At 40.6% G+C, this 21,260-nt stretch overlaps 1 protein-coding gene across 2 annotated transcripts in view; it reads right to left on the bottom strand.

Moving 5' to 3' along the window:
- Window positions 1-21,260, bottom strand: part of gria3b (glutamate receptor, ionotropic, AMPA 3b) — a 213,026-nt gene that overhangs the window by 99,097 nt on the left and 92,669 nt on the right. For both annotated transcript variants that reach the window (XM_079838982.1, XM_079838983.1), the window contains exon 4: window positions 17,316-17,503. In XM_079838982.1, coding sequence (XP_079695108.1) covers window positions 17,316-17,503 — 188 coding nt within the window. The remainder of the gene's footprint in view (window positions 1-17,315; window positions 17,504-21,260) is intronic.

Here is a 21,260-nt window from a genome sequence, read left to right as displayed (position 1 = left end):
ATTTTATTATTTTTAATTTGATTTATTATTAATTGTATTTTATTATTCATTTTATTTTATATTATTTTATTATTCATTTAATTTTATATTATTCATTTAATTTTATTTTTATAGAACTTATATATATTTGTTCAGTTTGATTTTATTTTTATTTTACAATTTTTTATTAAAATATTTGTATTTAATTGTATTATTAATTTAATTTTATTATTAATTAATTTATATTTAATTTGATTTAATGTCATTAATTTATTCATTACTATTAATTATTTATTTTTTACTGCTGTGCCTAAAAAAATCAAGCGAAACATCATGTTCGCATGTGAAATAAGTAGCACGAGTTGGCTCTAGTTAGATTTACTCACAGCTTGCGCCAGTGCAAACCCTCTTTTGGCGTAAAATAAAAAAATGATGTGTTTAATGTCACAATTGATTGAAAAAGTCATTTTTACAGCTCATTTTTGTGTACTGGGAAAGAAGTTTTGAGTTTTGAAAGTAACTGTATGCCTTCACAGTACAAGCTATTTTATCTCAAACCATTCCTCATAATATTTAATGATATTTTTTATATATAAAAGTATAAAGTTTATGAAAAAAAAATGACACACCTAAGGCTACAAAACAAAGATTGGATGCGGTCTGTATGTTATGCGGTTTGCTAAATTAATTACAGAACGTTATGGAGAAGAATAAAAAAGCATGAGGTTGTTGAATGCAGGGTTCATAAGCACTGTAACTAAAACAAATAATGAACAGCAGGACGTGATGGTATCTAACTCACAGCAGGGGGGCAGCTCGGGTAACAAAAAAGCTGCAGCATCATCAATTCCTCCTCCAACACTTACCTCATGGCATGACCAATCAATAAGCGTTCTTCAAAACTCATTGCGGGCTGAGGCTGGGGGAGGACAAATGGCCCCAAACGCTTTCCAAAAGCTCTCTAGAACACTCAGTTATCTTCATTTTTCCTCCCTCCGGCTAGCTTTTATGTGGGCAGGCCAGAAGCCGGAGTGATCCCGAGGGGATACATTCTAATTAACTGGCAGGAGCATCTGTACCTCTCCTGTCCTCTCCGCTGCTTTGAATTTAAACCTCTGTGAGCTGTGCAGGTCTGGCTCTTTTCCAAAAGACAAACCAAATACACTAACCCATTTAAATCCAGCTATCATTCCTCTCAGACATTGCAACACTTTTAATATTGCTTTCCGCTCAAATCACTATTGTGGCATCGGGATGATACAATGCAGAACATATTCCTAAGTGTAACACCCTCCGAAACTGACCCTCCATCATTAACCGGGCCTTTCCATGCATTAACTACTATGGAAACACGGTTAACTAATCAGTTAGTAATAGCACATTTACGACTGAGATAGTTCCTTATTAGGTAATCAATAATTATTGCATGAGATTAGCCACTAATAACTATGACAAATTATAAAGAATTGGCCATTATTTGCCGAGACGTGAGTGATTGTCCTTTTAAACTCTAAACATGGTCATAAAATGCATTATTAAACACTCGAGTGTTACCTATAGTCACTCTTCAAGAACGACTAGTGATCTGGACCATTATTGGATGGATGGAATAGATAGAGAAATGGAGAGAAAGTAATATGATATCAATATACAAAAGGAATAGCTAAATATGTGTAAAAAAGAAAAAAAAATGTAATTCACGATAACTCAAAATGTAAATCAGTTTAAAAAGAAGACCAACCGTAATCTTGTATACAAATATTGCAATGACATCATCAGTGTTGATTAGAATGTTGAACATTCTGTAATTTAGGGAGAGATTCTCACTTAATAGGAGATATTTTTTATTATTTATTTTATTTTATTCATGGATGATTAATGGGTGGGTGGATGAGTGAATGGGTGGATGGATGAATGGATGGGTGAATGGAGGATGAATGGATGGATGGGTGGATGGATGGATGGATGGATGGATGGATGGACTGATGGATGGGTGGATAGATGGATGGTGGATGGATGGATGTACAGGTGGATGGATGGGTCGATGGTTGGATGGATGGATGGGTGGATGGATGGATGGGTCGATGGTGGATGGATGGATGGATGGGTCGATGGTGGATGTACGGGTGGATGGATGGGTCAATGGTTGGATGGATGGATGGATGGGTCGATGGTGGATGGACGGGTGGATGGATGGATGGATGGATGGGTGGATGGATGGATGTACGGGTGGATGGATGGGTCAATGGTTGGATGGATGGATGGCTGGATGGATGGGTCGATGGTTGGATGAATGGATGGGTGGGTGGATGGATGTACGGGTTGATGGATGTACGGGTGGATGGATGGGTCGATGGTTGGGTGGATGGATGGGTGGATGGTTGGATGAATGGATGGGTGGGTGGATGGATGGGTCGATGGTGGATGGATGGGTGGATGGGTGGATGGGTGGTTGGATGGTTGGATGGATGGATGGATGGGTGGATGGATGGGTCGATGGTTGGATGAATGGATGGATGGGTGGATGGATGGGTGGATGGTTGGATGGATGGATGGGTGGATGGGTCGATGGTGGATGGATGGTTGTCTTTTATTTTGAAGTTTATTCACAGTAATGATTCCTGTTTGTCATGTGCTTCCCTAGTCCCATTAGTCATGTGATTCTCTGCTCTGTTTGTCATTGGCTCATTGTTCTATTTCTCACAGTTGTTCCTTGTTTAGTGATTAGTCCTTGTGTATAAATAGCCCTCAGGTTACCATTGCTTATGTCTAGTTTTGGATCAAGTTTGTTTCATGATTATTTTGTATTTAGTTTGCATTTATGGTAATAAAGAAACTGCACATGGGTTCTTAAAGCTCACCTTCAGTGACATGAAACACACGACACAAAACCAACTGCGACATCTACTCAAACCAGTTATGTAGTGTGTGTGTGTAAGGGTTTACAGTGTGGCCATCTTCAGAAGATCAAGCGGACCGACACTAATGGCACTAATGCTTTAAAATACCTCTGGAAGAGCTGTGACCCATCTAAAACCATTAAACCGATCAACCTCAAAACTTTTTTATCTTCAAGTTTCATTTTAAGAATCTCTCCGTATCGATGTTTCCCTGTTAAAGGTTGTAGAGTGAGATCCCGAGCTAAAAAAATCAATCCTGCTCTGGGGCTCTGTGATCATTTCCCCACCTCCCTTTGACCTGAGAGGTGACCCAGCTGATGGTGTCCACTTCTGCTGAATTCAGCAACATCACCTGGGTCACTAGGCGGACCATCGGCCCGGTTTCAGGTCGGACATTCTCGTTTGGGAGTACTATGTCCGCCTAACGCCACAGCCTTAATTCGGATGCTAATATGCCCTCTTTTTAAGATTGACTACGATTATTTCTAATAATGCGAGTAAGGTCTTAATCTCAGTAAGATGTTTACATGACACGAGCAGAACTCCTCACTCTAGTTTATTCTGATTATTCACTAATAAGTGATCCCACACTCAGATAGGCACACATTGTGCATGTTACCGGCTGTTTTAATCTACTCACATCAAATTCGAAATACATTTTTATGGACGTATTGGATATTAATCAGCCCCGCGATGAACATTGCAATCCCGGGTTTGCCTGCTCCCATCACGTTCTTCTCGCCGTCTGGATGAAGATAAGGAGCCAACCCATTCTCACTCCCAAGGCATCAAAATCTGAAGCATGGTCAAGTACCTTCCAGGTCACATTAAAGACGCTAAAGGTTCCCCTAGGCGTCACTATATTGACGCACTGGTGCTCCATTGATTTCATTTGTTTACCCAATGCATCAGATCATGACGCATTTAATTATTTGCATTTGTAAAAGCCGACATGATTTTATGAATATTTATCGAATGGGTGGATGGATGGATGGATGGATGGATGGATGGATGGATGCATGGGTGGATGGATGGATGGATGGATGGATGGATGGGTGGATGGATGGATGGAGGGAGGGAGGGAGGGATGGGTGGATGGATGGATGGATGGATGGATGGATGGATGGATGGGTGGATGGGTGGGTGGATGGATGGATGGGTGGATGGATTGATGGGTGGATGGTGGGTGGATGGTGGATGGATGGATGGATGGATGGATGGGTGGGTGGGTTATATCCTGTGTTTTATATTATATAATACACAAACAGGTAGGTTTAGGGGTGGGATGGGGTTGGGTTACATGTTCAAACGTGTCTAAATAGCATAAATAAAATATAAATACATAAAATGATGCTGCCTGATTAAATTGAGAATCACACTCCAACATGTCATAATGGCAAAATCATAACCCAATATACACTCACCTAAAGGATTATTAGGAACACCTGTTCAATTTCTCATTAATGCAATTATCTAATCAACCAATCACATGGCAGTTGCTTCAATGCATTTAGGGGTGTGGTCCTGGTCAAGACAATCTCCTGAACTCCAAACTGAATGTCAGAATGGGAAAGAAAGGTGATTTAAGCAATTATGAGCGTGGCATGGTTGTTGGTGCCAGACGGGCCTGTCTGAGTATTTCACAATCTGCTCAGTTTCTGGGATTTTCACGCACAACCATTTCTAGGGTTTACAAAGAATGGTGTGAAAAGGGAAAAACATCCAGTATGCGGCAGTCCTGTGGGCGAAAATGCCTTGTTGATGCTAGAGGTCAGAGGAGAATGGGCCGACTGATTCAAGCTGATAGAAGAGCAACTGACTGAAATAACCACTCGTTACAACCGAGGTATGCAGCAAAGCATTTGTGAAGCCACAACACGCACAACCTTGAGGCGGATGGGCTACAACAGCAGAAGACCCCACCGGGTACCACTCATCTCCACTACAAATAGGAAAAAGAGGTTACAATATAAGATAACTAATACAGACATAAATGTGTCATAATAACTGAGTTGAAACAGCATTTATCATAACATTGTAAGAATTGTAATCAGGCGCTAAAGAGAGTACCTATTAAAATTAATTTCAACCAATGGGATAGTTTGGGGTCCTATAAAGGAGACCTGATTTCAGGGGGGACCCAGTTTGTCACTACACCGGTTTCACAGACAGGGCTTAGATTAAGACAGGATTAGGCCTTAGTTCAATTAGGACATGTAAGTATCTTTTATAAATGTGCCTTAGAAAAAAAAAAAACATTACTGATGTGCATCTTGAGACAAAACAATGGCACTATTGTAAGGTATGATTTCAGTAAAACAGCTCAAACATGCATCTTTGTCTGGGACTAGATTAAGCCTGGTCTGTGAAACTGGGGGTAAGTTTCATATTTAAAGTATAATTCAATTTTTTCTATATTCAATATATTTGAAACATTATTTATAGAATTGTAACTGCAGTGTAAATGCATTCATGGCATCTCCGAGCTGCATCAAACAGTCGGTGTAAATACATCTAAAAATATCCTGGAACTATATGATGAGAAATTTGAGAGCTCATATTAACATCGCTGACTTTTGATTGCAGACTTCGATATCACAGTTTGAGGCCTTGTTGAGCTCTCTTCTGAAACTCATGAGATTATTTCTTATATGAGATTAGTTCTTTTCTTGGTAGGAAAGTCTCCATTGCTTTCCATCTAATAGCATTACTGTGTAGGAAAACAATAGAGGTGTTAAATCGGTTTCATGTGTGGTTTTTCTTTACTTTTGCTGCACCTGCGGCGGCACAGAGTCATTCCTCTCTTAAAGGGGCGGTCTAATGCTATCTCATGCATTCTGATTTATTTACACTGTTAAAGAGTTGATTCTCATGCTAAACATGGCCAAAAAAATAAATAAATAACGAGCTGGACGTATGACGAGTATTTCTGTGCCATATACACTCCTCCAGGATTCGAACAAGTTTCGGAGAGTTTTTTTCGAGTATGGCCCTGTATGACATCATAAAGGCCGGAATTCCTTATATGGGCACTTCTCCCGGATGAGCACGCACGCACACACACACACATCAACCAGAGTAAGAGCGAGAGCGCGTCCATCAACGAGCTTCATTCGAGTTACGGGAGCTCTGCCATTTTGTGTTTAGACCACAAAATCAACAATGTCACTAAAGAAGTGTGTTTCTGGTTGTGAGGAAAGATAACCTTAGCCCTATTCGGACAGGATTAGTTTTACATGGGGAGGTGGGGATAAATTAATTATTACCAGAGATTTTAATCCCGTCCGAATGTGCCATCTCGGTAATCATTACGGACAATGTCAGTAAAGATTACGGAGACTTTTACCTTCTGGAAAAAGGTCTGGAAAAATGACCTCGGGTAATATTAATCCCATTCGAATAGACCCGCTGTAAAAATGTACAGTAAAATTCCGGCATTTCCTGTTTAAAAGTAGTTTTTGGCGCTTTTTGCAAGCATGGAGGTGCTTGGAGAAGCACTCGGATGTGTTGTAGGTGGTGGGACAACTCTGTGGCAAACCTCCAGTATCGATTCTATCCTTCAGTTTTCCCCACTCTCCAAATTCTTCCTCAACTTTGGGACATTTACTTACAACTTCTCGATAAATCTGTTCCCAAACAGTGTGATTATGCACCATGGTCTCAAACTGCCTCTGAAACCGACGTTCTCCCCAAACCGAGATTAAACACAGCGTTTCCTCCCTGCTCCAGTTTCGCGTTTTTATTGTTGGCGCCATGTTGTGTGTTTGCTCACGTGATAACAGAAAGCAACGTCATACGCACGTGACGACAAGGAGGTTACTGTGGTGCGTACAGCGAATTACCCCTCCCACTTCTGCTAGTTTTACTGAGATGTCTTATCCCGTGCGATTAATATTAGAGACGACCTGAGGTAAAATTACTTTACCCCACCTCCCCATGTAAAACTAATCCCGTCCGAAGCTTCGCAAAAATAACCCAGTGTTAAGGAAACAGTGGATGCAGTTTCTATTTCCAGAGTTCTGCAAGTGTGTGTGTTTGTTCCCGGTCACGAGTGGAAACCGCAGGCGGGGAGTGAAACTGCATCAAATGTGTGTGTTTTGTTGGCAATCGGCGCGTAAGTGCATATAATGTGAACAACACCAACGTATAGTGAAAGTAATCCAGGGATAATGCCATGATGGATGTGTATGTGTGTGTGTGTGTGTGTGTGCGTGTGTGTGTGTGTGTGTGTGTGTGTGTGTGTGCGCGTGTATGTGTGTGTGACTCTTTAGCTCCGCCCACTGCACGCCGCCACGAGCTCGGCTGTTTTCAGAAAGAATTGCTACAGTGTATCTGTCTTTTATAAATCTGATTAAACTAAAAACTCTTGGGAGATATGAAGGATGTAATGCTACTCCATAGGTACTCAAGATTAACATGAGATTGGCTGAAACTGTGTGTGTTATGTACCCTTTAATGTCTATTGTGCACAGCTGTTTGTCTTGTCCAATGTATATGATGTTCTATTTGTTTCCTTCAATATTCAGATCCCTGTGGTTGAAGACTGAATAGAGAAACATGGCTGATTCTTAACTCAGCAGCTGCACATTCGACTATCAAACATAGAAGAGTGTGTGGATTACTGTTAGTGTATTTTTAATTAAGATTTCGGATTACCCTCTTTACTCTGTTTGACTATTGCCTGTTCCTGAATCCCGTTTCGTTCCGTCTCACTGTGTTTGCCTCCTGCAGTACAACTCTAACCCCCTAATCCCATTAGATTGTTAAAGTGACACGTTAAACGCTCTCCAGAGCCTGTGAGCTTTTAAGAGATTTTAAGGCCTCAGTCTTTAGGATTTACCTCAGATGACTTGAGCTTTGTTTTATTTTCCTTGCTTTTACGGCCTGCTTCTGTTGCAGGTCTAATGGGGTGGTTCACCCAAAAACGACCTCTGTCATGACACAAGGGCGAGAAAATAAGAACAATTTTGGATGAACTATCCCTTCAAGTCTGTTATTAGCCGTGCCCTTCATTCAACATTCAAGACAAAATGTGTTTTGAATGAGTCACGGATGATGATAATTATTTTTTATTTCAATTTTAAATGTGTGATCTATTACAAGTCAGACTTAACCTGAGTTATGCTACCAGAATTTATGAATTAAAAGTAGCTGGGTTGGATTCTGATAGATGATTTTGTTTCCTACCAGATAAAGCTTTTCATTCAAAATTGAATAAATGATTATGCCTTCACAGTAAAGCAAACTGAAAGTGAGGAGACCTATGAGTTCTTTAGGAATAAGTGACAGATTAATATATCTACTGGACCGATTGATCGACTCTTTGACCAGATTATTGCTGATAACCGTACTGTAAGGGTTCTGTCACTTCCGTTTGGTTTATTCTTGGTTTGTTAACATTCGCATCGCGTTGGTAAATGGTAAATGGTAAATGGACTGCAGTTATATAGCGCTAGGGATGCGCGGTATACTGGTACTGGGTTAATCCCGGTAAATATTTTATTTAAAACGGTACAATATCATGATTTTGCTCATTTCGGTATATGCTGCTGTTCCGAAGTTCACCGCTAGATAGCAGTGTGCTACCCAAACTGACGGTAAACCGGCAAATGTGGCGCCATAGAGGATCAAAATGAACAGTTGATTCTCACTCAACACGCCCAAAACGAATTAACTAACAGGTGAGTGCATAATTCAAACGATCTAATTAAGTTAGACATTTATTTTCTTATAACACTCGTCAACGCACATAAGATCGTATTGTTTAAATATCATGAAATCTCCAGCGTTCGTTTCAACCAGTGATGTTTAGATTTCAGAATATTTGCATGCATACAATTGCACTATTTACATTCGCGAAAGACATAACCGACTGTGTTTATGTGACTAACTTACTCACTAAAGATGGACATTTTTGACATCATTTTGTGTGTATTTGACTAAGGAAAAACAACTTAATTTGGAATGCGCAAGCTCTTTAGGCTTGTGTGTTTGTTGTTGGTATGAGCACAAAGAAAACTCTCTCGAAGAGCTCCCATACCATGTATTATAAAATTCTATAAAATCGCTTGCATGTTCAAATTGGCAAGGTTTAAAAAGACTTGGGCAAGAAATTTCCGACAGGTCCCGAAACGACAGGGAAAATGTTGAATCTGAGCGCGCAGATTGCTTTAGTGTGGGTATGATGTCTTTTAAAGCCAGAAGCATTTGCTAATTTTGAGAGCTAGAGAAGGGAGACGCGCAGTTTTGCTGAAATTACTTCTGACAAAATAGTTAACAAATGCCTGATTTGATGTGATTAATCTTTGTTGATTAATTTAATAATAAATATTTGCGGTAATTTCCCGCTTTATAAAACAGCAAAGTTGCGAGAGTGAGTAAAATTATGCGCAATACCCGCGCTAAAATTCAGACCCTGTATGGAATCGATTTAATATCGGTACTTCGGTATTAGATTGTGGTACCGTAACGAAGCCCAAATTGTGGTATCGAGCCATCCCTATATAGCTCTTTCAACAGACCCATGGCCATCCAAAGCGCTTTACATATTGCCTCACATTCACCCATTCATACACCGACGGTGGTGTCAGCCTTGCAAGGCGCCATCCAGCTCGTCGGGAGCAGCTGGGGTTAGGTGTCTTGCTCATGGACATCTCGACACCTGGTCAGGAACCGGGGATTGAACCACCAACCTTCCATGTAGACAACCTACATGAACCACTGAGCCCCAACGCCGTACCGCGTTACTCGCGGGATTTCTTGTTTTACGTGTACTCGCGCAAACAAAAACATTGCGTGACGAGGAGTGTCTTCACGCACATCAACAAACATTTTTTCCGTCATGAACCATGTTGGAGATAACTACTATTGCTGCAGATACGCCGGAAAGCCAAACACTGACGTGTCTGGGTTCACAGCACCATCGGTGCACACAACTGAATTTCATCGTCTTCTCCAGAAACTGTGCCTGGATGACAGCCACTACTTAACTACTTAAGGAAGATGGGTGCCTAGTTTGATAATGTGTCAATAAGCTCTTCGCTGATTGGCTTGCGTGACATCGCATCAAGCAAATTTTCCACTTGAGTTGAAAATTTTCAACTTGCGTGGAAGATGCGATTTGAGGCTATTGAGGTTTTTTTTTATGTGTATTATATCTTCGATCATTGTATGCACCCAATTTGCGTCGCCTGGTGCGAATTTGCGTCTATTCGCGTCTTTGCATTGACTTACATTGTATGTAATCTACTCGCGCAAATAATTAAATTCACTTTTGGTGTGCACACACCATAACACTTCTACTGTCTTGTCTCTGTGTGAGAGTGCCGTTTCGAGTTTGCTCGGGCCATGTGCTCTTCCGTCCGCTTGAGTTGTTTTGTGTGCGGAGCGTGGGATTCGGATCCCGTGTTCTGGTCTCGTTGTGTGAGCGTGCGGAGTCGAGTTCGCTGAGGGCATAAGCTCTACTGTCTGTGTGCTCTTGTGTTCTTCTGCTCATGGCGGGTGTTCCTTGTTCCTGTTTTGAGCAAATGACTTAGGACTGTGTTGTGTGCCATGTGCTCTTGTTCTGTTTTTGTGAGCACTTAGGGTGCTTCTCATTTCTTATTTGTGCATCCTCGTTTCCATTCCTTCTTTTCCTTGTGTCTTAAGCTGTATTCGGACAGGATTAGTTTAACATGGAGAGGTGGGGTAAATTAATTATTACCAGAATGTACCATCTCAGAAGGACTTTTACCTTCTGTAAAAAGGCCCGGAAAAATACTTTAGGTAATACTAATCCCGTGCAAATAGACCCGCTGTAAATATGTACATAAATATTCCGTCATTTCCAGTTTAAAAGTAGTTTTCCACGGTTTTTCAAGTATGGAGGCGCTTGCCGTGACAATGCTGCTCTCTCTCTCATTTACCATTGTTCTCATGATTCGTTTTTTACATAATAGTTTTTCTTTGTGCTTTTGTTGACTGTTAACTACTCTTATATTTAGTGTTCTTTATTTATTATTCAGTAACTGGTAGTGGATTTATTTATTAGTTTGCATTTAGGTTATTTATTTAGTGTAGCGAGGGAAGCAGAAGCCCGGAAGATTCACCTGTTTACTTTATCGAGAGCCAGGTAAGAACTGCTTTTGAGAGCAGGTGTAGGCAGGCGTTCTCTGTTTCCCTAGCTGCCCATCCAGTTTACCGTTTTCTCTTTATTTGTTATGTTTTTGTCAACAGTTTGTGTGAACATTGTTTTCTGGCTGTTTGAGTTTTCATTGATCTATTTTTCATTGATGAAGTAAATGAAGGCATAATGGTGTCTTGAAATAGCATCAAGTGTCTGTGACTTACTGTAAAAAAAAAAGTGTGATTTTAACGGTAAAAGACTGTAAAATGCTACGGTTAAAAACAGTTAACCGGTTAACAGAAAGTTTCCGTTCAATATAGGCGAATAACTTTAATAGATATAATCTTACATTTAATGTAACTTTACAGTAAAGTACAGTAAATTGACATTCCCAGAATTCCCTGCGTGACACTTCACATTTGATGTATTTTCGTTTAAATAACTGTGTTGTCATTAGTTTATTCTAATCAGTTATGTACATTATGGTTTTATGATATATTTACACCATGTTTACACCATGATGGTGTTCAGTGTTTGGGTGAATGACACTGTGCTCCTTCTATATATTAGTATTGTCCTCCTAAAAGCTTTGATTCATCATGTGACTCTCATCTCCACTGTGATTGGTGGTTGTCAGTATATATCAAAGGTAACAAATATTAGTATTTCAATAGGTTGCTAATTTAACATTATTTCAGTTACTGAAATTCAGTTATTTACTGTAAATGTAACTTAAATCTGTAAAACCTAAAATGTTGCTATATATTTTTGGTAGTTCTGGCAACCACAGCCAGAGGTTCCTACAGTGTATGCTATATTATTTGGTTATGGGCGTAACATATTCCGATTTACTTGATGGATTTATTTGTATACTTGTCTCCTGTTTGGCCTTCTACTGTAAAAACTATTTCAGCTAGGCATATCGTCACAAAATTCAAAAACTGAATGAATTCAAAGGTGCATCTCCATCCAGAGAAGAGACCTATTTTTTATGCTCCATGGTGGCATGGAGGCTTCAGTGAAGCATTGGCTCTCAATGCATTTTAATATTTTCCTCCCACACTCCCGTCACATCCTGGCTCTCTGGTAAGTGCTGCATATTGTATGTTAAAGTTAGTCCCAGTCGCATTGATTCATCCCACTCACCCATAACCCCCAGATTAAGATGGACAGATTGATGACTTTGTGCAAACGTCAGCACAGAAAGCCCAGGTAGAGCCAATGCCCCGCCAAAGACCCTCTGAGACTAATCGAAGAATGTGCGCATTCAGATAGAGTCATAACAGAGAGACACAAATCCTCCTGGGAATTGCATCAAATCCTTTACAAAGCAGATATTGCCATTTTTTAGCACTATTTACCATATTCACACATACAGTAGAATGACACATTAGATGTCACACTGCCTCATGACAGGCCGTCATGCTCTCACACGGTAAAATGACACATCCTGAGTGTAAACCCCAGATCACAAGCTAGTTTTCCTCTTGAAAAGGCACAAGCCCCTCCGTGCTCCCACTGCAAGGGCACTGCTTATAAATTATTGCGATGGGTTGACATACTCAGTATAGCAGGGCAGTAAAAGCTGTCACCATTGCTCTTCACGAAGCTTAACTCAGCTGTTGAAACCCTCTGGAGGCCGGCTCCCATTCCCAGCCTGCGCCGAACAGCTCGAGATCACAAAATTCAGATGGATTACGGCGAGCAGAACTCAATAGCGCGGTTCTCCTGTCTGGGATCAGCTCTCTCTGCAGGTCTCTGAAGGACCGCGGTCCAGAAACTTATCTTGGCTATCAGTGTCAGCAGGGCCGGGGAGATTAGTTCAATTAGATCCAGTTTAGCCAATACATGCTGAGGTCGGTAAAGGGATTAAAAACATGTGTGCTCCGGGGGGCAATAACACGGGATTCCCACCGTAATTTCCCTAATTCCTCTCCTGCCTACTCGTTTTCAGCCTTAAATCGGCTGCAATATTTAGGAGTGGTAGAGCTGGAGGCAAAGACAAGGTACAGCACAGCATTTCATTGGCTCTTTGTAAAGAGATAGATTAAGTTTTGGAGGACAAATCTTGAATAAATACAGATCATAGAGCGCTGCAGGGATGAGGTATTTTTCAGGCACAAGCAGGGGGAGGGGGCTTTGAATCCAATGAATCAAATGTGCCCCTCTCAACTATGAATATAGTATTGTGGTAAATAACACAAAATGCATTTGAATTATAACTAGATAAAAAAGTTTGTTGAGACAAACTTTGAAGCTGACTTGAGAAAGCCTAACCAGAAAATTTGAAGAAGTTTTGACGGTTTTGAAAGCAATACAGTCTATCAGAAAACAGATGCTAACATAGCTAGCATGATTAGCATATTGCTAGCATGATTTAACACTTGCATACTGTTGCCCTTGACTGTTCTAGTTGCTTCTATTTTTCTCATTTGTAAGTCGCTTTGGACAAAAGCGTCTGCTAAATGACTAAATGTAAATGTAACACATTACTAACATGATTTAGCACATTGCTAGTGTAACGGAGGCCGGCTAGTAGTCACTGTGTGAGTAAACCTCACTCCTCTGATCTCAAGAGACGCTCTAGCGACTGACGCTAGGGGTTGCAGCCTTTAGCCTCCTTGTTAGTGCGCCCGACTATCATGCTGGCGGACCCGAGTTCGAGTCCCACTTGGAGCGGGCAGTTCGAACAGGAGGGGTTACACTAGCATGATTTAACACATTTCTAGCATGTTTTAACTAGGGCTGTCGATGATTTAAGGTCATCTTACATGTCATACAGTTGATTTATGAAGAATATGATGCAGGGCACAACTCACTGTCTATAGAATGAAGTTAGAATGGCCATAAAATTCAAGATATGGGGCAAAAATGCCCATTTTAGTCTCAGGGCGTCTTTACACAGAGCACATTTGTTGTGGTCCGCGTCAGAGCTATACGCGAATACACTGCAGACTCACTCTCGAGGTAAATCATCAACATTATCATCACAAGTTTAGTTTTTCTGTCCAGAATAGCATGAGTGCAAATGCGATACTGATCTTATACAACAGTTTAATAAAATAAATGTAAAAAAGTTAATATTTTGTTGTTTTATGCCCTATTCGCACGGGATTATGATAACCTGGTGACCTCAAGTAATTTGTAATAATTGCTGAGGTTGTCTGTGATCTTAATCCCGTGCGAATCGGCCATGTCTGTCATTTGTAAAGTAAAAATTCCCCCTCAAATGACCTACCATATTTCGCCGAACACAGAGGTCCTGTGATAATATTAGTCCCGTGCGAATCGGCATCTCTGTGATTTGGCCTGGATTTGGAGGTTCGTATATCATTTTTGCAAAGTTTTATTCTATACTATACTATATGCACATTATACTTAGAATTAGAGCCAATTTGGGAGCGAATTCCTTGAAAGGTGTGGTTAATTTTATTCTTAATGAAAAACACAAAAACAGAACAGTATACGACAAGCTTGCTTAAATGGGTGCTTTCACATTTAGCTTTGAAACCAAATCTTCCGCCGTCATATTGTCAGCTCCTCACTCTCGTGATAAATGAAATCGAATGTAATAATCTCGTAATTTCTAAATCACACGAGGTCCCCAGATAAAACTAATCCCATGCAAATAGGACTTTTGACACAATATATAGTCTGTTTTGGTCCGTTTTGCCAAAGAAAATATAAAGATAAAGCAGAACTGTTCTTCTCTGACTCCAATACACAGTGGAGTTTCATTTCTGAATCTGCGTTTTGAACGAATCAATGATTCAATGGACCATAAAGCGAACCATTTAGGCTACTTTACTCCTGAATGAATCAGCCGTTTGAACGAATCGAATGATTGAATCACTCAATAACTTACTCCATTAGACATTTACTGCTACCTACTGGCAGTTTTAGTTTCTTATTTAGAGTATAATTTCATTAAAAATGATTTAATATTTTCATATGAATAAAAAGAAACATTAAAGGTAATTCGATTAATTAATCGCCACATTGTGTAATTAATTAGATTAAAAATTGTAATCGCTTGACAAATAGCCCTACTACAAGCCCTAGTTTTAACACGTTGCTAGTTGTTTACATGATTGAGCATGTTGCTAGCATCATTTAACATCTTCCTAGCACAATTTAACATGTTGATAGATAGATTTTTTAAAATGTATTTATTTTTCTTCTTTTGTTGAACATTAACCGAAAAGCAATCAGTAAGATTTACATGTAAGACTGAGAATACATTCAATCCCAACCAAACCCAAAAGTTAGCAAGTTAAAGACAAAGAACAAAAAGTAAGGAGAAGAGAGAGAACAAAGTAGGGCAGGGGCAGTAGGGGAGTACTCCCCTCCCCTTCTTCCTTTTTTAAATTATAAAACCAAAATGTTCCAATAAAGAGTACAAATACATTGCTTTGGGAATTTTCATCCCTTTCAGTCTCTCCACATATACCAGGAATTCCTCATTTAAAACCAATAATCGTGGGGGAATTTTTTAAACCTGGGTGGGGGGGGGGTGGTTGGATTGTTGGATGGGTGACTAGGTTGGTGGTTGGATGGATGGATGGATGGATGGATGGATGGATGGGTGGGTGCATGGTTGGATGGATGGGTGACTGGGTTGGTGGTTGGATGAGTGGGTGGATGGATGGATCCATGGGTTGAGTTGGTGGTTGGTTGGTTGGATGGATGGATGGATGGATAACAAAATAACAAAAAAACTTATAACAAAAAACTGAACAATGTATAAAAGCTGATATGTGACAAAGTGTACTGCAAACAAGCTAAACAAAACCCAGAAGCAAAAAACCCAGACGTTTTTATAAGCTGTTGACCCAAAAAACGAGCGTTTAAGGACAAAAAAGTGGATTCAGGCCATTGAGACAGAGCGCGCGGGTCATATTACACTGAGAACTACGGCGACTAGAGGGGAATGTAATCAGCCACTGTAAATATAATATATAAAACGGACATTTGGATATTTGACTTAACAGTGACAAAATATTTACTGCACACATAGACATACTGAGGCATACTGAGTGTCAGGATCCTAAAATTGACCCATTCTTCCTGCTGAAGCTTCACTTCGTATTGCCTGTATCCACTTTTATCTTCTTAAACGCTCATTTTTTTGGGGTCGACAGCTTATAAAAACTTATTTCTGTGTTTTTTAGCTTGTTTGCTGTACACCTTGTCACATATCAGCTTTTAGACATTGTTCTGTTTTTTGTTATAAGTCCGAAATGACAATGAGGCAGCCTCAAACAATGCAAAGTCAATGGAGAGCGTTGGATTGTTTTCCCCCCGGTGTGGGCGTGGCCCTTACAATGAATTTTAGGTTTGGATTCAGAGGTGAAAATTATTCTTCATGCTCTCCCCAAACCATGCGTGAATCCTGACATTGTCATTCTGGACTATGGCCATGTTCTGTCTTCCTACATGGTTGTTGAAGAATTGAAAAGCTACACACTCCATCGATTAGGGATAGAAGAACTGGCCAAACATATAACATGCTAGAAAAATAATAATCACTGCAATAATGATCCAATCATAGACTCAAGCATTTGCCTGTTTAAATCCAAACAGCGTCATGGCTGGGCAGTGTTGTAATGTTGTAATGTTGTAATTCATCTCAAAGCCAACTGGTTTGGTTTGAGGCTTAGAGCTCTGTTGAAAGATTCTCAGAAATCCCTATGGAGAAAATGAATGGGCTAGGCTGCTGAAAAAGTGGGTAGTTACTGTAGCACTCTATTGATTTATAGTAGCCATTTTGGTCTTTTTCACACAAAAAAATAAAAATAAAACTTGAGCAATGACAACATCATTTGTGCAATTTGCCAGAGTAAAGAAAACGGAATCATGCTGCCCATGGTAAATGAATGCTAAAAATATATTATGGATTCAATTTAGTTGCAGAAAAGATTCATAAAAGCAAGCGAAACAAAAAAATTCAATGATGAGGTATTGTCCTACTGGAGCTAATAAGTTTAAATTAGCGCTAACGAGGACGTTCCAATTCAGGGGCTGATTACCCTTCACAGACAGACATCAAAGAGCCGCGCCGATCTATTAGAGCCGGAGAAGAGAGGACAGTTGTGCTTAAATCTCTGCTCAGCCATTCCCTTTAATTGTGTGCTCTGAGAACCCGTCTACACATCTGTCAGGTCATCCATGTGCAAAAGACTCGGCTAGAGTGATGGACTTCAGGAATGATTCTCGCTAAATGGGCGAGTCTTTGGATATTTATGGCTAGGGAAGAGACGTCAAACCAGCCAGACAGGCAGAAAAGGGAACGGCCGAGCATGACACAGGTAGGGGGGGGATGCAGACTTTACCTGCTCCAAGATGACATTGATTCTGTCCACTTCACAGTCGATGAGGAAGCGCTTCTCCTGTCTCCTGTCCATTTCCTCAATGATGCGCCGGAACTCTTGGGGGTCCGTTATGCTGCCCACCGACCGCGCTGTAACTTGCCAGTTGTTTGCCACTGCTGCCTCCATTATGGCTTGAAGAATGGAAAATCCTGGCAGGAAAACAATCATTTTTGTGTTAGCTCACACTCCAGAGCTTCATAGGTGTTGACATGCTGTCACATAAAATACATTCAGAGTGCGTATTCAATTTTCCACAAATGAAGTGTTGCGTATAAACCCAAAGAGAATTTGTCATTTTGGATTAGATGTCTAGGTCGTCCTAAAGCAGTTTGAAAACAACTGCGCAACGTGCAAAAAAATTTTTCGCAAAAAATCTGCAATGCAACCTGAGTTGAATATCAAACGGAGAGCATCTGTCCCGCATGATGATTGGTCGATATAGCATTCCAGCGGTGTTCAAATACACATATTGTAACAGCTAAGAAACATCTGTTCACCAGATGGTTACAATTTTTAATTATTTTAATAATTTGTTACTCCTTGTCATGGATTACAAGATGTTACAGGCCATAACAATATCATATTTTCTGTAAAAAGTGTCCTATATTGATGAAAATCATGATTTCTTGTTGTCCGAAAGAGTGTAACTTTTCTTTTGGAAATATTTTTCAGTACAGTAATTTTCCTAATTCTACAACATTAAATTGTTTAAAAAATAACTTTTATCTTGGAAAAAAATGTGTCCATAAATCTTGTCAACTCTGTTACCGTACTTTGCCTTCAAATCGGTGGAAAGGATATTTGTATTTGAGTAAATGTAATTATTAGTTACTGTACTTTTACTGAGCATCAAAGATATTAGCAACTTTTACTCTCTACTTGACATTTTTGAATATATGTAATCTTTACTCCAATGCATTTGTGATAAGTAATACTTTTTACATTACAGTAATAATTTGTTACTCGTTACATTTTGCATGGCACCTAACTTCTCCTGCAGCAGTTTATTTCTTCTACAAAAGAAGTGATATCGCCATATACAGGGCATTGAAGGTACTACATCTTGTGTGTTTTGCCCTTACTCAACCACACTTTGTCAACAAGGCTACTTTACATGAATGTGAGTGCATTAGCAGGGAGTTGTGAATCGCAGGTGTTTGATATATGAGATAAGACGGTGATGTCCAGTGCAAGTAGGCTTTGACCATTTCATTTTACTTAACATTATTTTATCCATTATACGTATTGAAGAGATCTTTTTGAAGGATATTGGTTTACTTAAATGGTAACTAAACCCTAAACCAACTTTTTTTAGTTAATGATCTGTAATACTTGGGCTTTATTAATGCTGTTCATTGATTTGAGTAAATTTTTGACATTTGAGTATAAAGTGTTTTAATTCTATAAAATATGGTGTAAAACCGCCAAAGTGCTGCCCTCTTAAGGTTGAACGGTGGCTACTGCAGTTGAATTTTCCTATTGGACGTTGTGGTACATCGTGACGTAGGATGGTACCTCCAACGGCTCACTATCCGCGCCCCGGCACGAGCTCACCACGCCCTCAGAAATGTTTCCCCCAATCACATGATGAGAACGGCTTCACTCCAGTATGAACTGTCATATTACATGAAGTAGAAACATTATGAATGAAACTCACTTGACACTTGCTTTAACATTGTAATGAAGAAAATACGGTTAAATAATGCAGTTGTCAGTACACGTCAGGCTTTTCTTGCGATTTTATTGACACCTGTCATGTGTACAGATAAGTTTCATACACGAGACGCACTTTCAAATCCTGACACGCAAGTGGTTGCCGCGGTAATGGACAACAATACTGTAACGTGCTGGCGTATATTCTATAGTCTAACTTATTTGAGTACATCTGTTTATAATAGGCTATTAGGTCTGAACTTATTGGTCCTGCGCTGCTTATTGATTCAGTTCATTTGAATGAAAATCGTATGTATATTAGATATCTGATCTATTTTTAGTGGCATTCAGTGTAAGGATTTGTCTGATCATAGATTAGTTCAGTTCTCTTGCGCTGTGGCTGCTTCACTAGCATCGTCGGCATCAGGAGTTAACGCAGTTTGAGCAGCGGCTCGCATTGATAAGGCTCCGGGTTTGTGTCTGTTACAGACAATCCACCCTCCTCCACTTCAGGTGAAGGGAGGAGAAATGACCGCTCTGTTGCAAAGCTGGCGTCACTCCAGTCATTCTCCATCTTTGCGACTCGTGAGTCAGACAGCTGTCAATCAACCCGTCCCTGCGGGTCTCAGGTGCACGCCCTCCGCTCAGCCCCGCCCTCGGTTCATCCCCTCTGTGTCCGCCGGGCTCTGCCCACTTTTCCAGCATTTTTCAAAATTTGCCAGTGGGTGGAGTTAAGCTCTGAGCAGGGGTTTAGTTACCCTTTAAGTCCTTTTTGAGCACTTGAGCGTAACTGAGACTAGTTTTATTTCAATTATAAGTAAACATCAGACACTCTAATGCGGCGTTCACACCAAACGCGAATAGAGCGTCAGGAGCGAGTGATTTCCATGTTAAGTCAATGGAAAGGCGTGTTGATGCGCGTCAGGAGGTCCTGCAGCACGAGGACACGATTCCGCCTCATTTGCGCGTCCAGTTCGCGCAAATTGAGCGTCTTGCGCGATACGCATGAATGGTGCTTTTTGTGCATTCAAGCGTTTGACGCGGATTCGTGTCTGATGCCCGAGTTGAAAAATGTGAACTTTGGCGTCAATTCGCGCCGCGTTAACCAATCAGGAGCCTGCTCGCTGCTGTCATGTGGTAAAGTGACGTGATGAGACACCCCACATAATTTAAAAATACTACTATTGTGTCACAAAATTTAGTTTTAAGACTTTTTCAGGAGAGAATGTAGTTGTTTAAAGCTCAAATCTGTGGTTTATTTATAAAGAGAGCGCCTATTTAAAAAAAAATATCTTGTGTTTGTGGAGTTGTGAGCTCCAGGCGATCACCGGGCACTCAGCGCTCATTAACCCCGGCGAGAGCAGCCTTTCCTCGGCTAGTCCTTCTGCCGCCTGCCGCTGGGACTGAGGGCAAAGAGAAGTTTCATTTTTTAAGGATATTTAAATATACATGCAGTGAGGATAATGTAGGAGTTGCCTGGACCACATTTGTGTGGCTATTAATGTTTAATATATATTTTTAATAAAAATGAAAAGAGGCAGAGTGGTGTTTTATGACATATTTCTCCTGGAGCGCCTTGAACGCGTGTCTATTTCGCTTCAAACGCTCGATTTATACGCGCGTCCAATTCGCTGTGGATGTGCAAATGGATTTAAAATGTTCAAGCGTCCAACTAGGCGCTCTAGACGCGTTTGGTGTGAACGCAGTGAATGTGAATAGAGTTTCTGGAGCGAGTGATTTCCATGTTAAGTCAATGTAAAGATGCGTTGACTCGAGTCTGGAGGTCCTGCAGCACAATAGACGCATTTAGCGTGGTGTGATGGGGCGATTTCGCCTCAACAATCTGCATTGTTAAAAGCGCTATATAAATAAATAAAAGTTGACCCAGACGCGAATTGAGCGCCTTGCGTGCGAGTGATTTTATTTTGTGCATTCACACGTTTGAAGCGAATTCGCGTCTGACGCCTGACTTGAAAAATCTGAACTTTGGCATCTGTTCGCGCCGCGTTAACCAATCAAGAGCCTGCTTGTGATAAACGACGGCAGACCTGCCCGCTCAATATTCGCTCCAATGCGGGACAACAGGTCAACAAAACGGCGCGCGGGACAGGCGGAAGTACCGCTGAAAACGGCCGTCATCCAGGCGCAGCTCCTGGAGCCAAGTACGGCGACGCTGACCCCTACGCCGCTGTTCTGCTCTCCAGAACAAATACAGAGAGGTGACTCTCTCGATGAATGCTCCATCAACATTAG

The sequence above is a fragment of the Gobio gobio genome (genome assembly GCF_949357685.1).
Source record: "Gobio gobio genome assembly, chromosome: 16".
In the NCBI taxonomy this organism is placed as follows: domain Eukaryota; kingdom Metazoa; phylum Chordata; class Actinopteri; order Cypriniformes; family Gobionidae; genus Gobio; species Gobio gobio.
The sequence above is the reverse complement of the archived record's forward strand: the minus strand, read 5'-3'. Positions and strand labels throughout refer to the sequence as shown.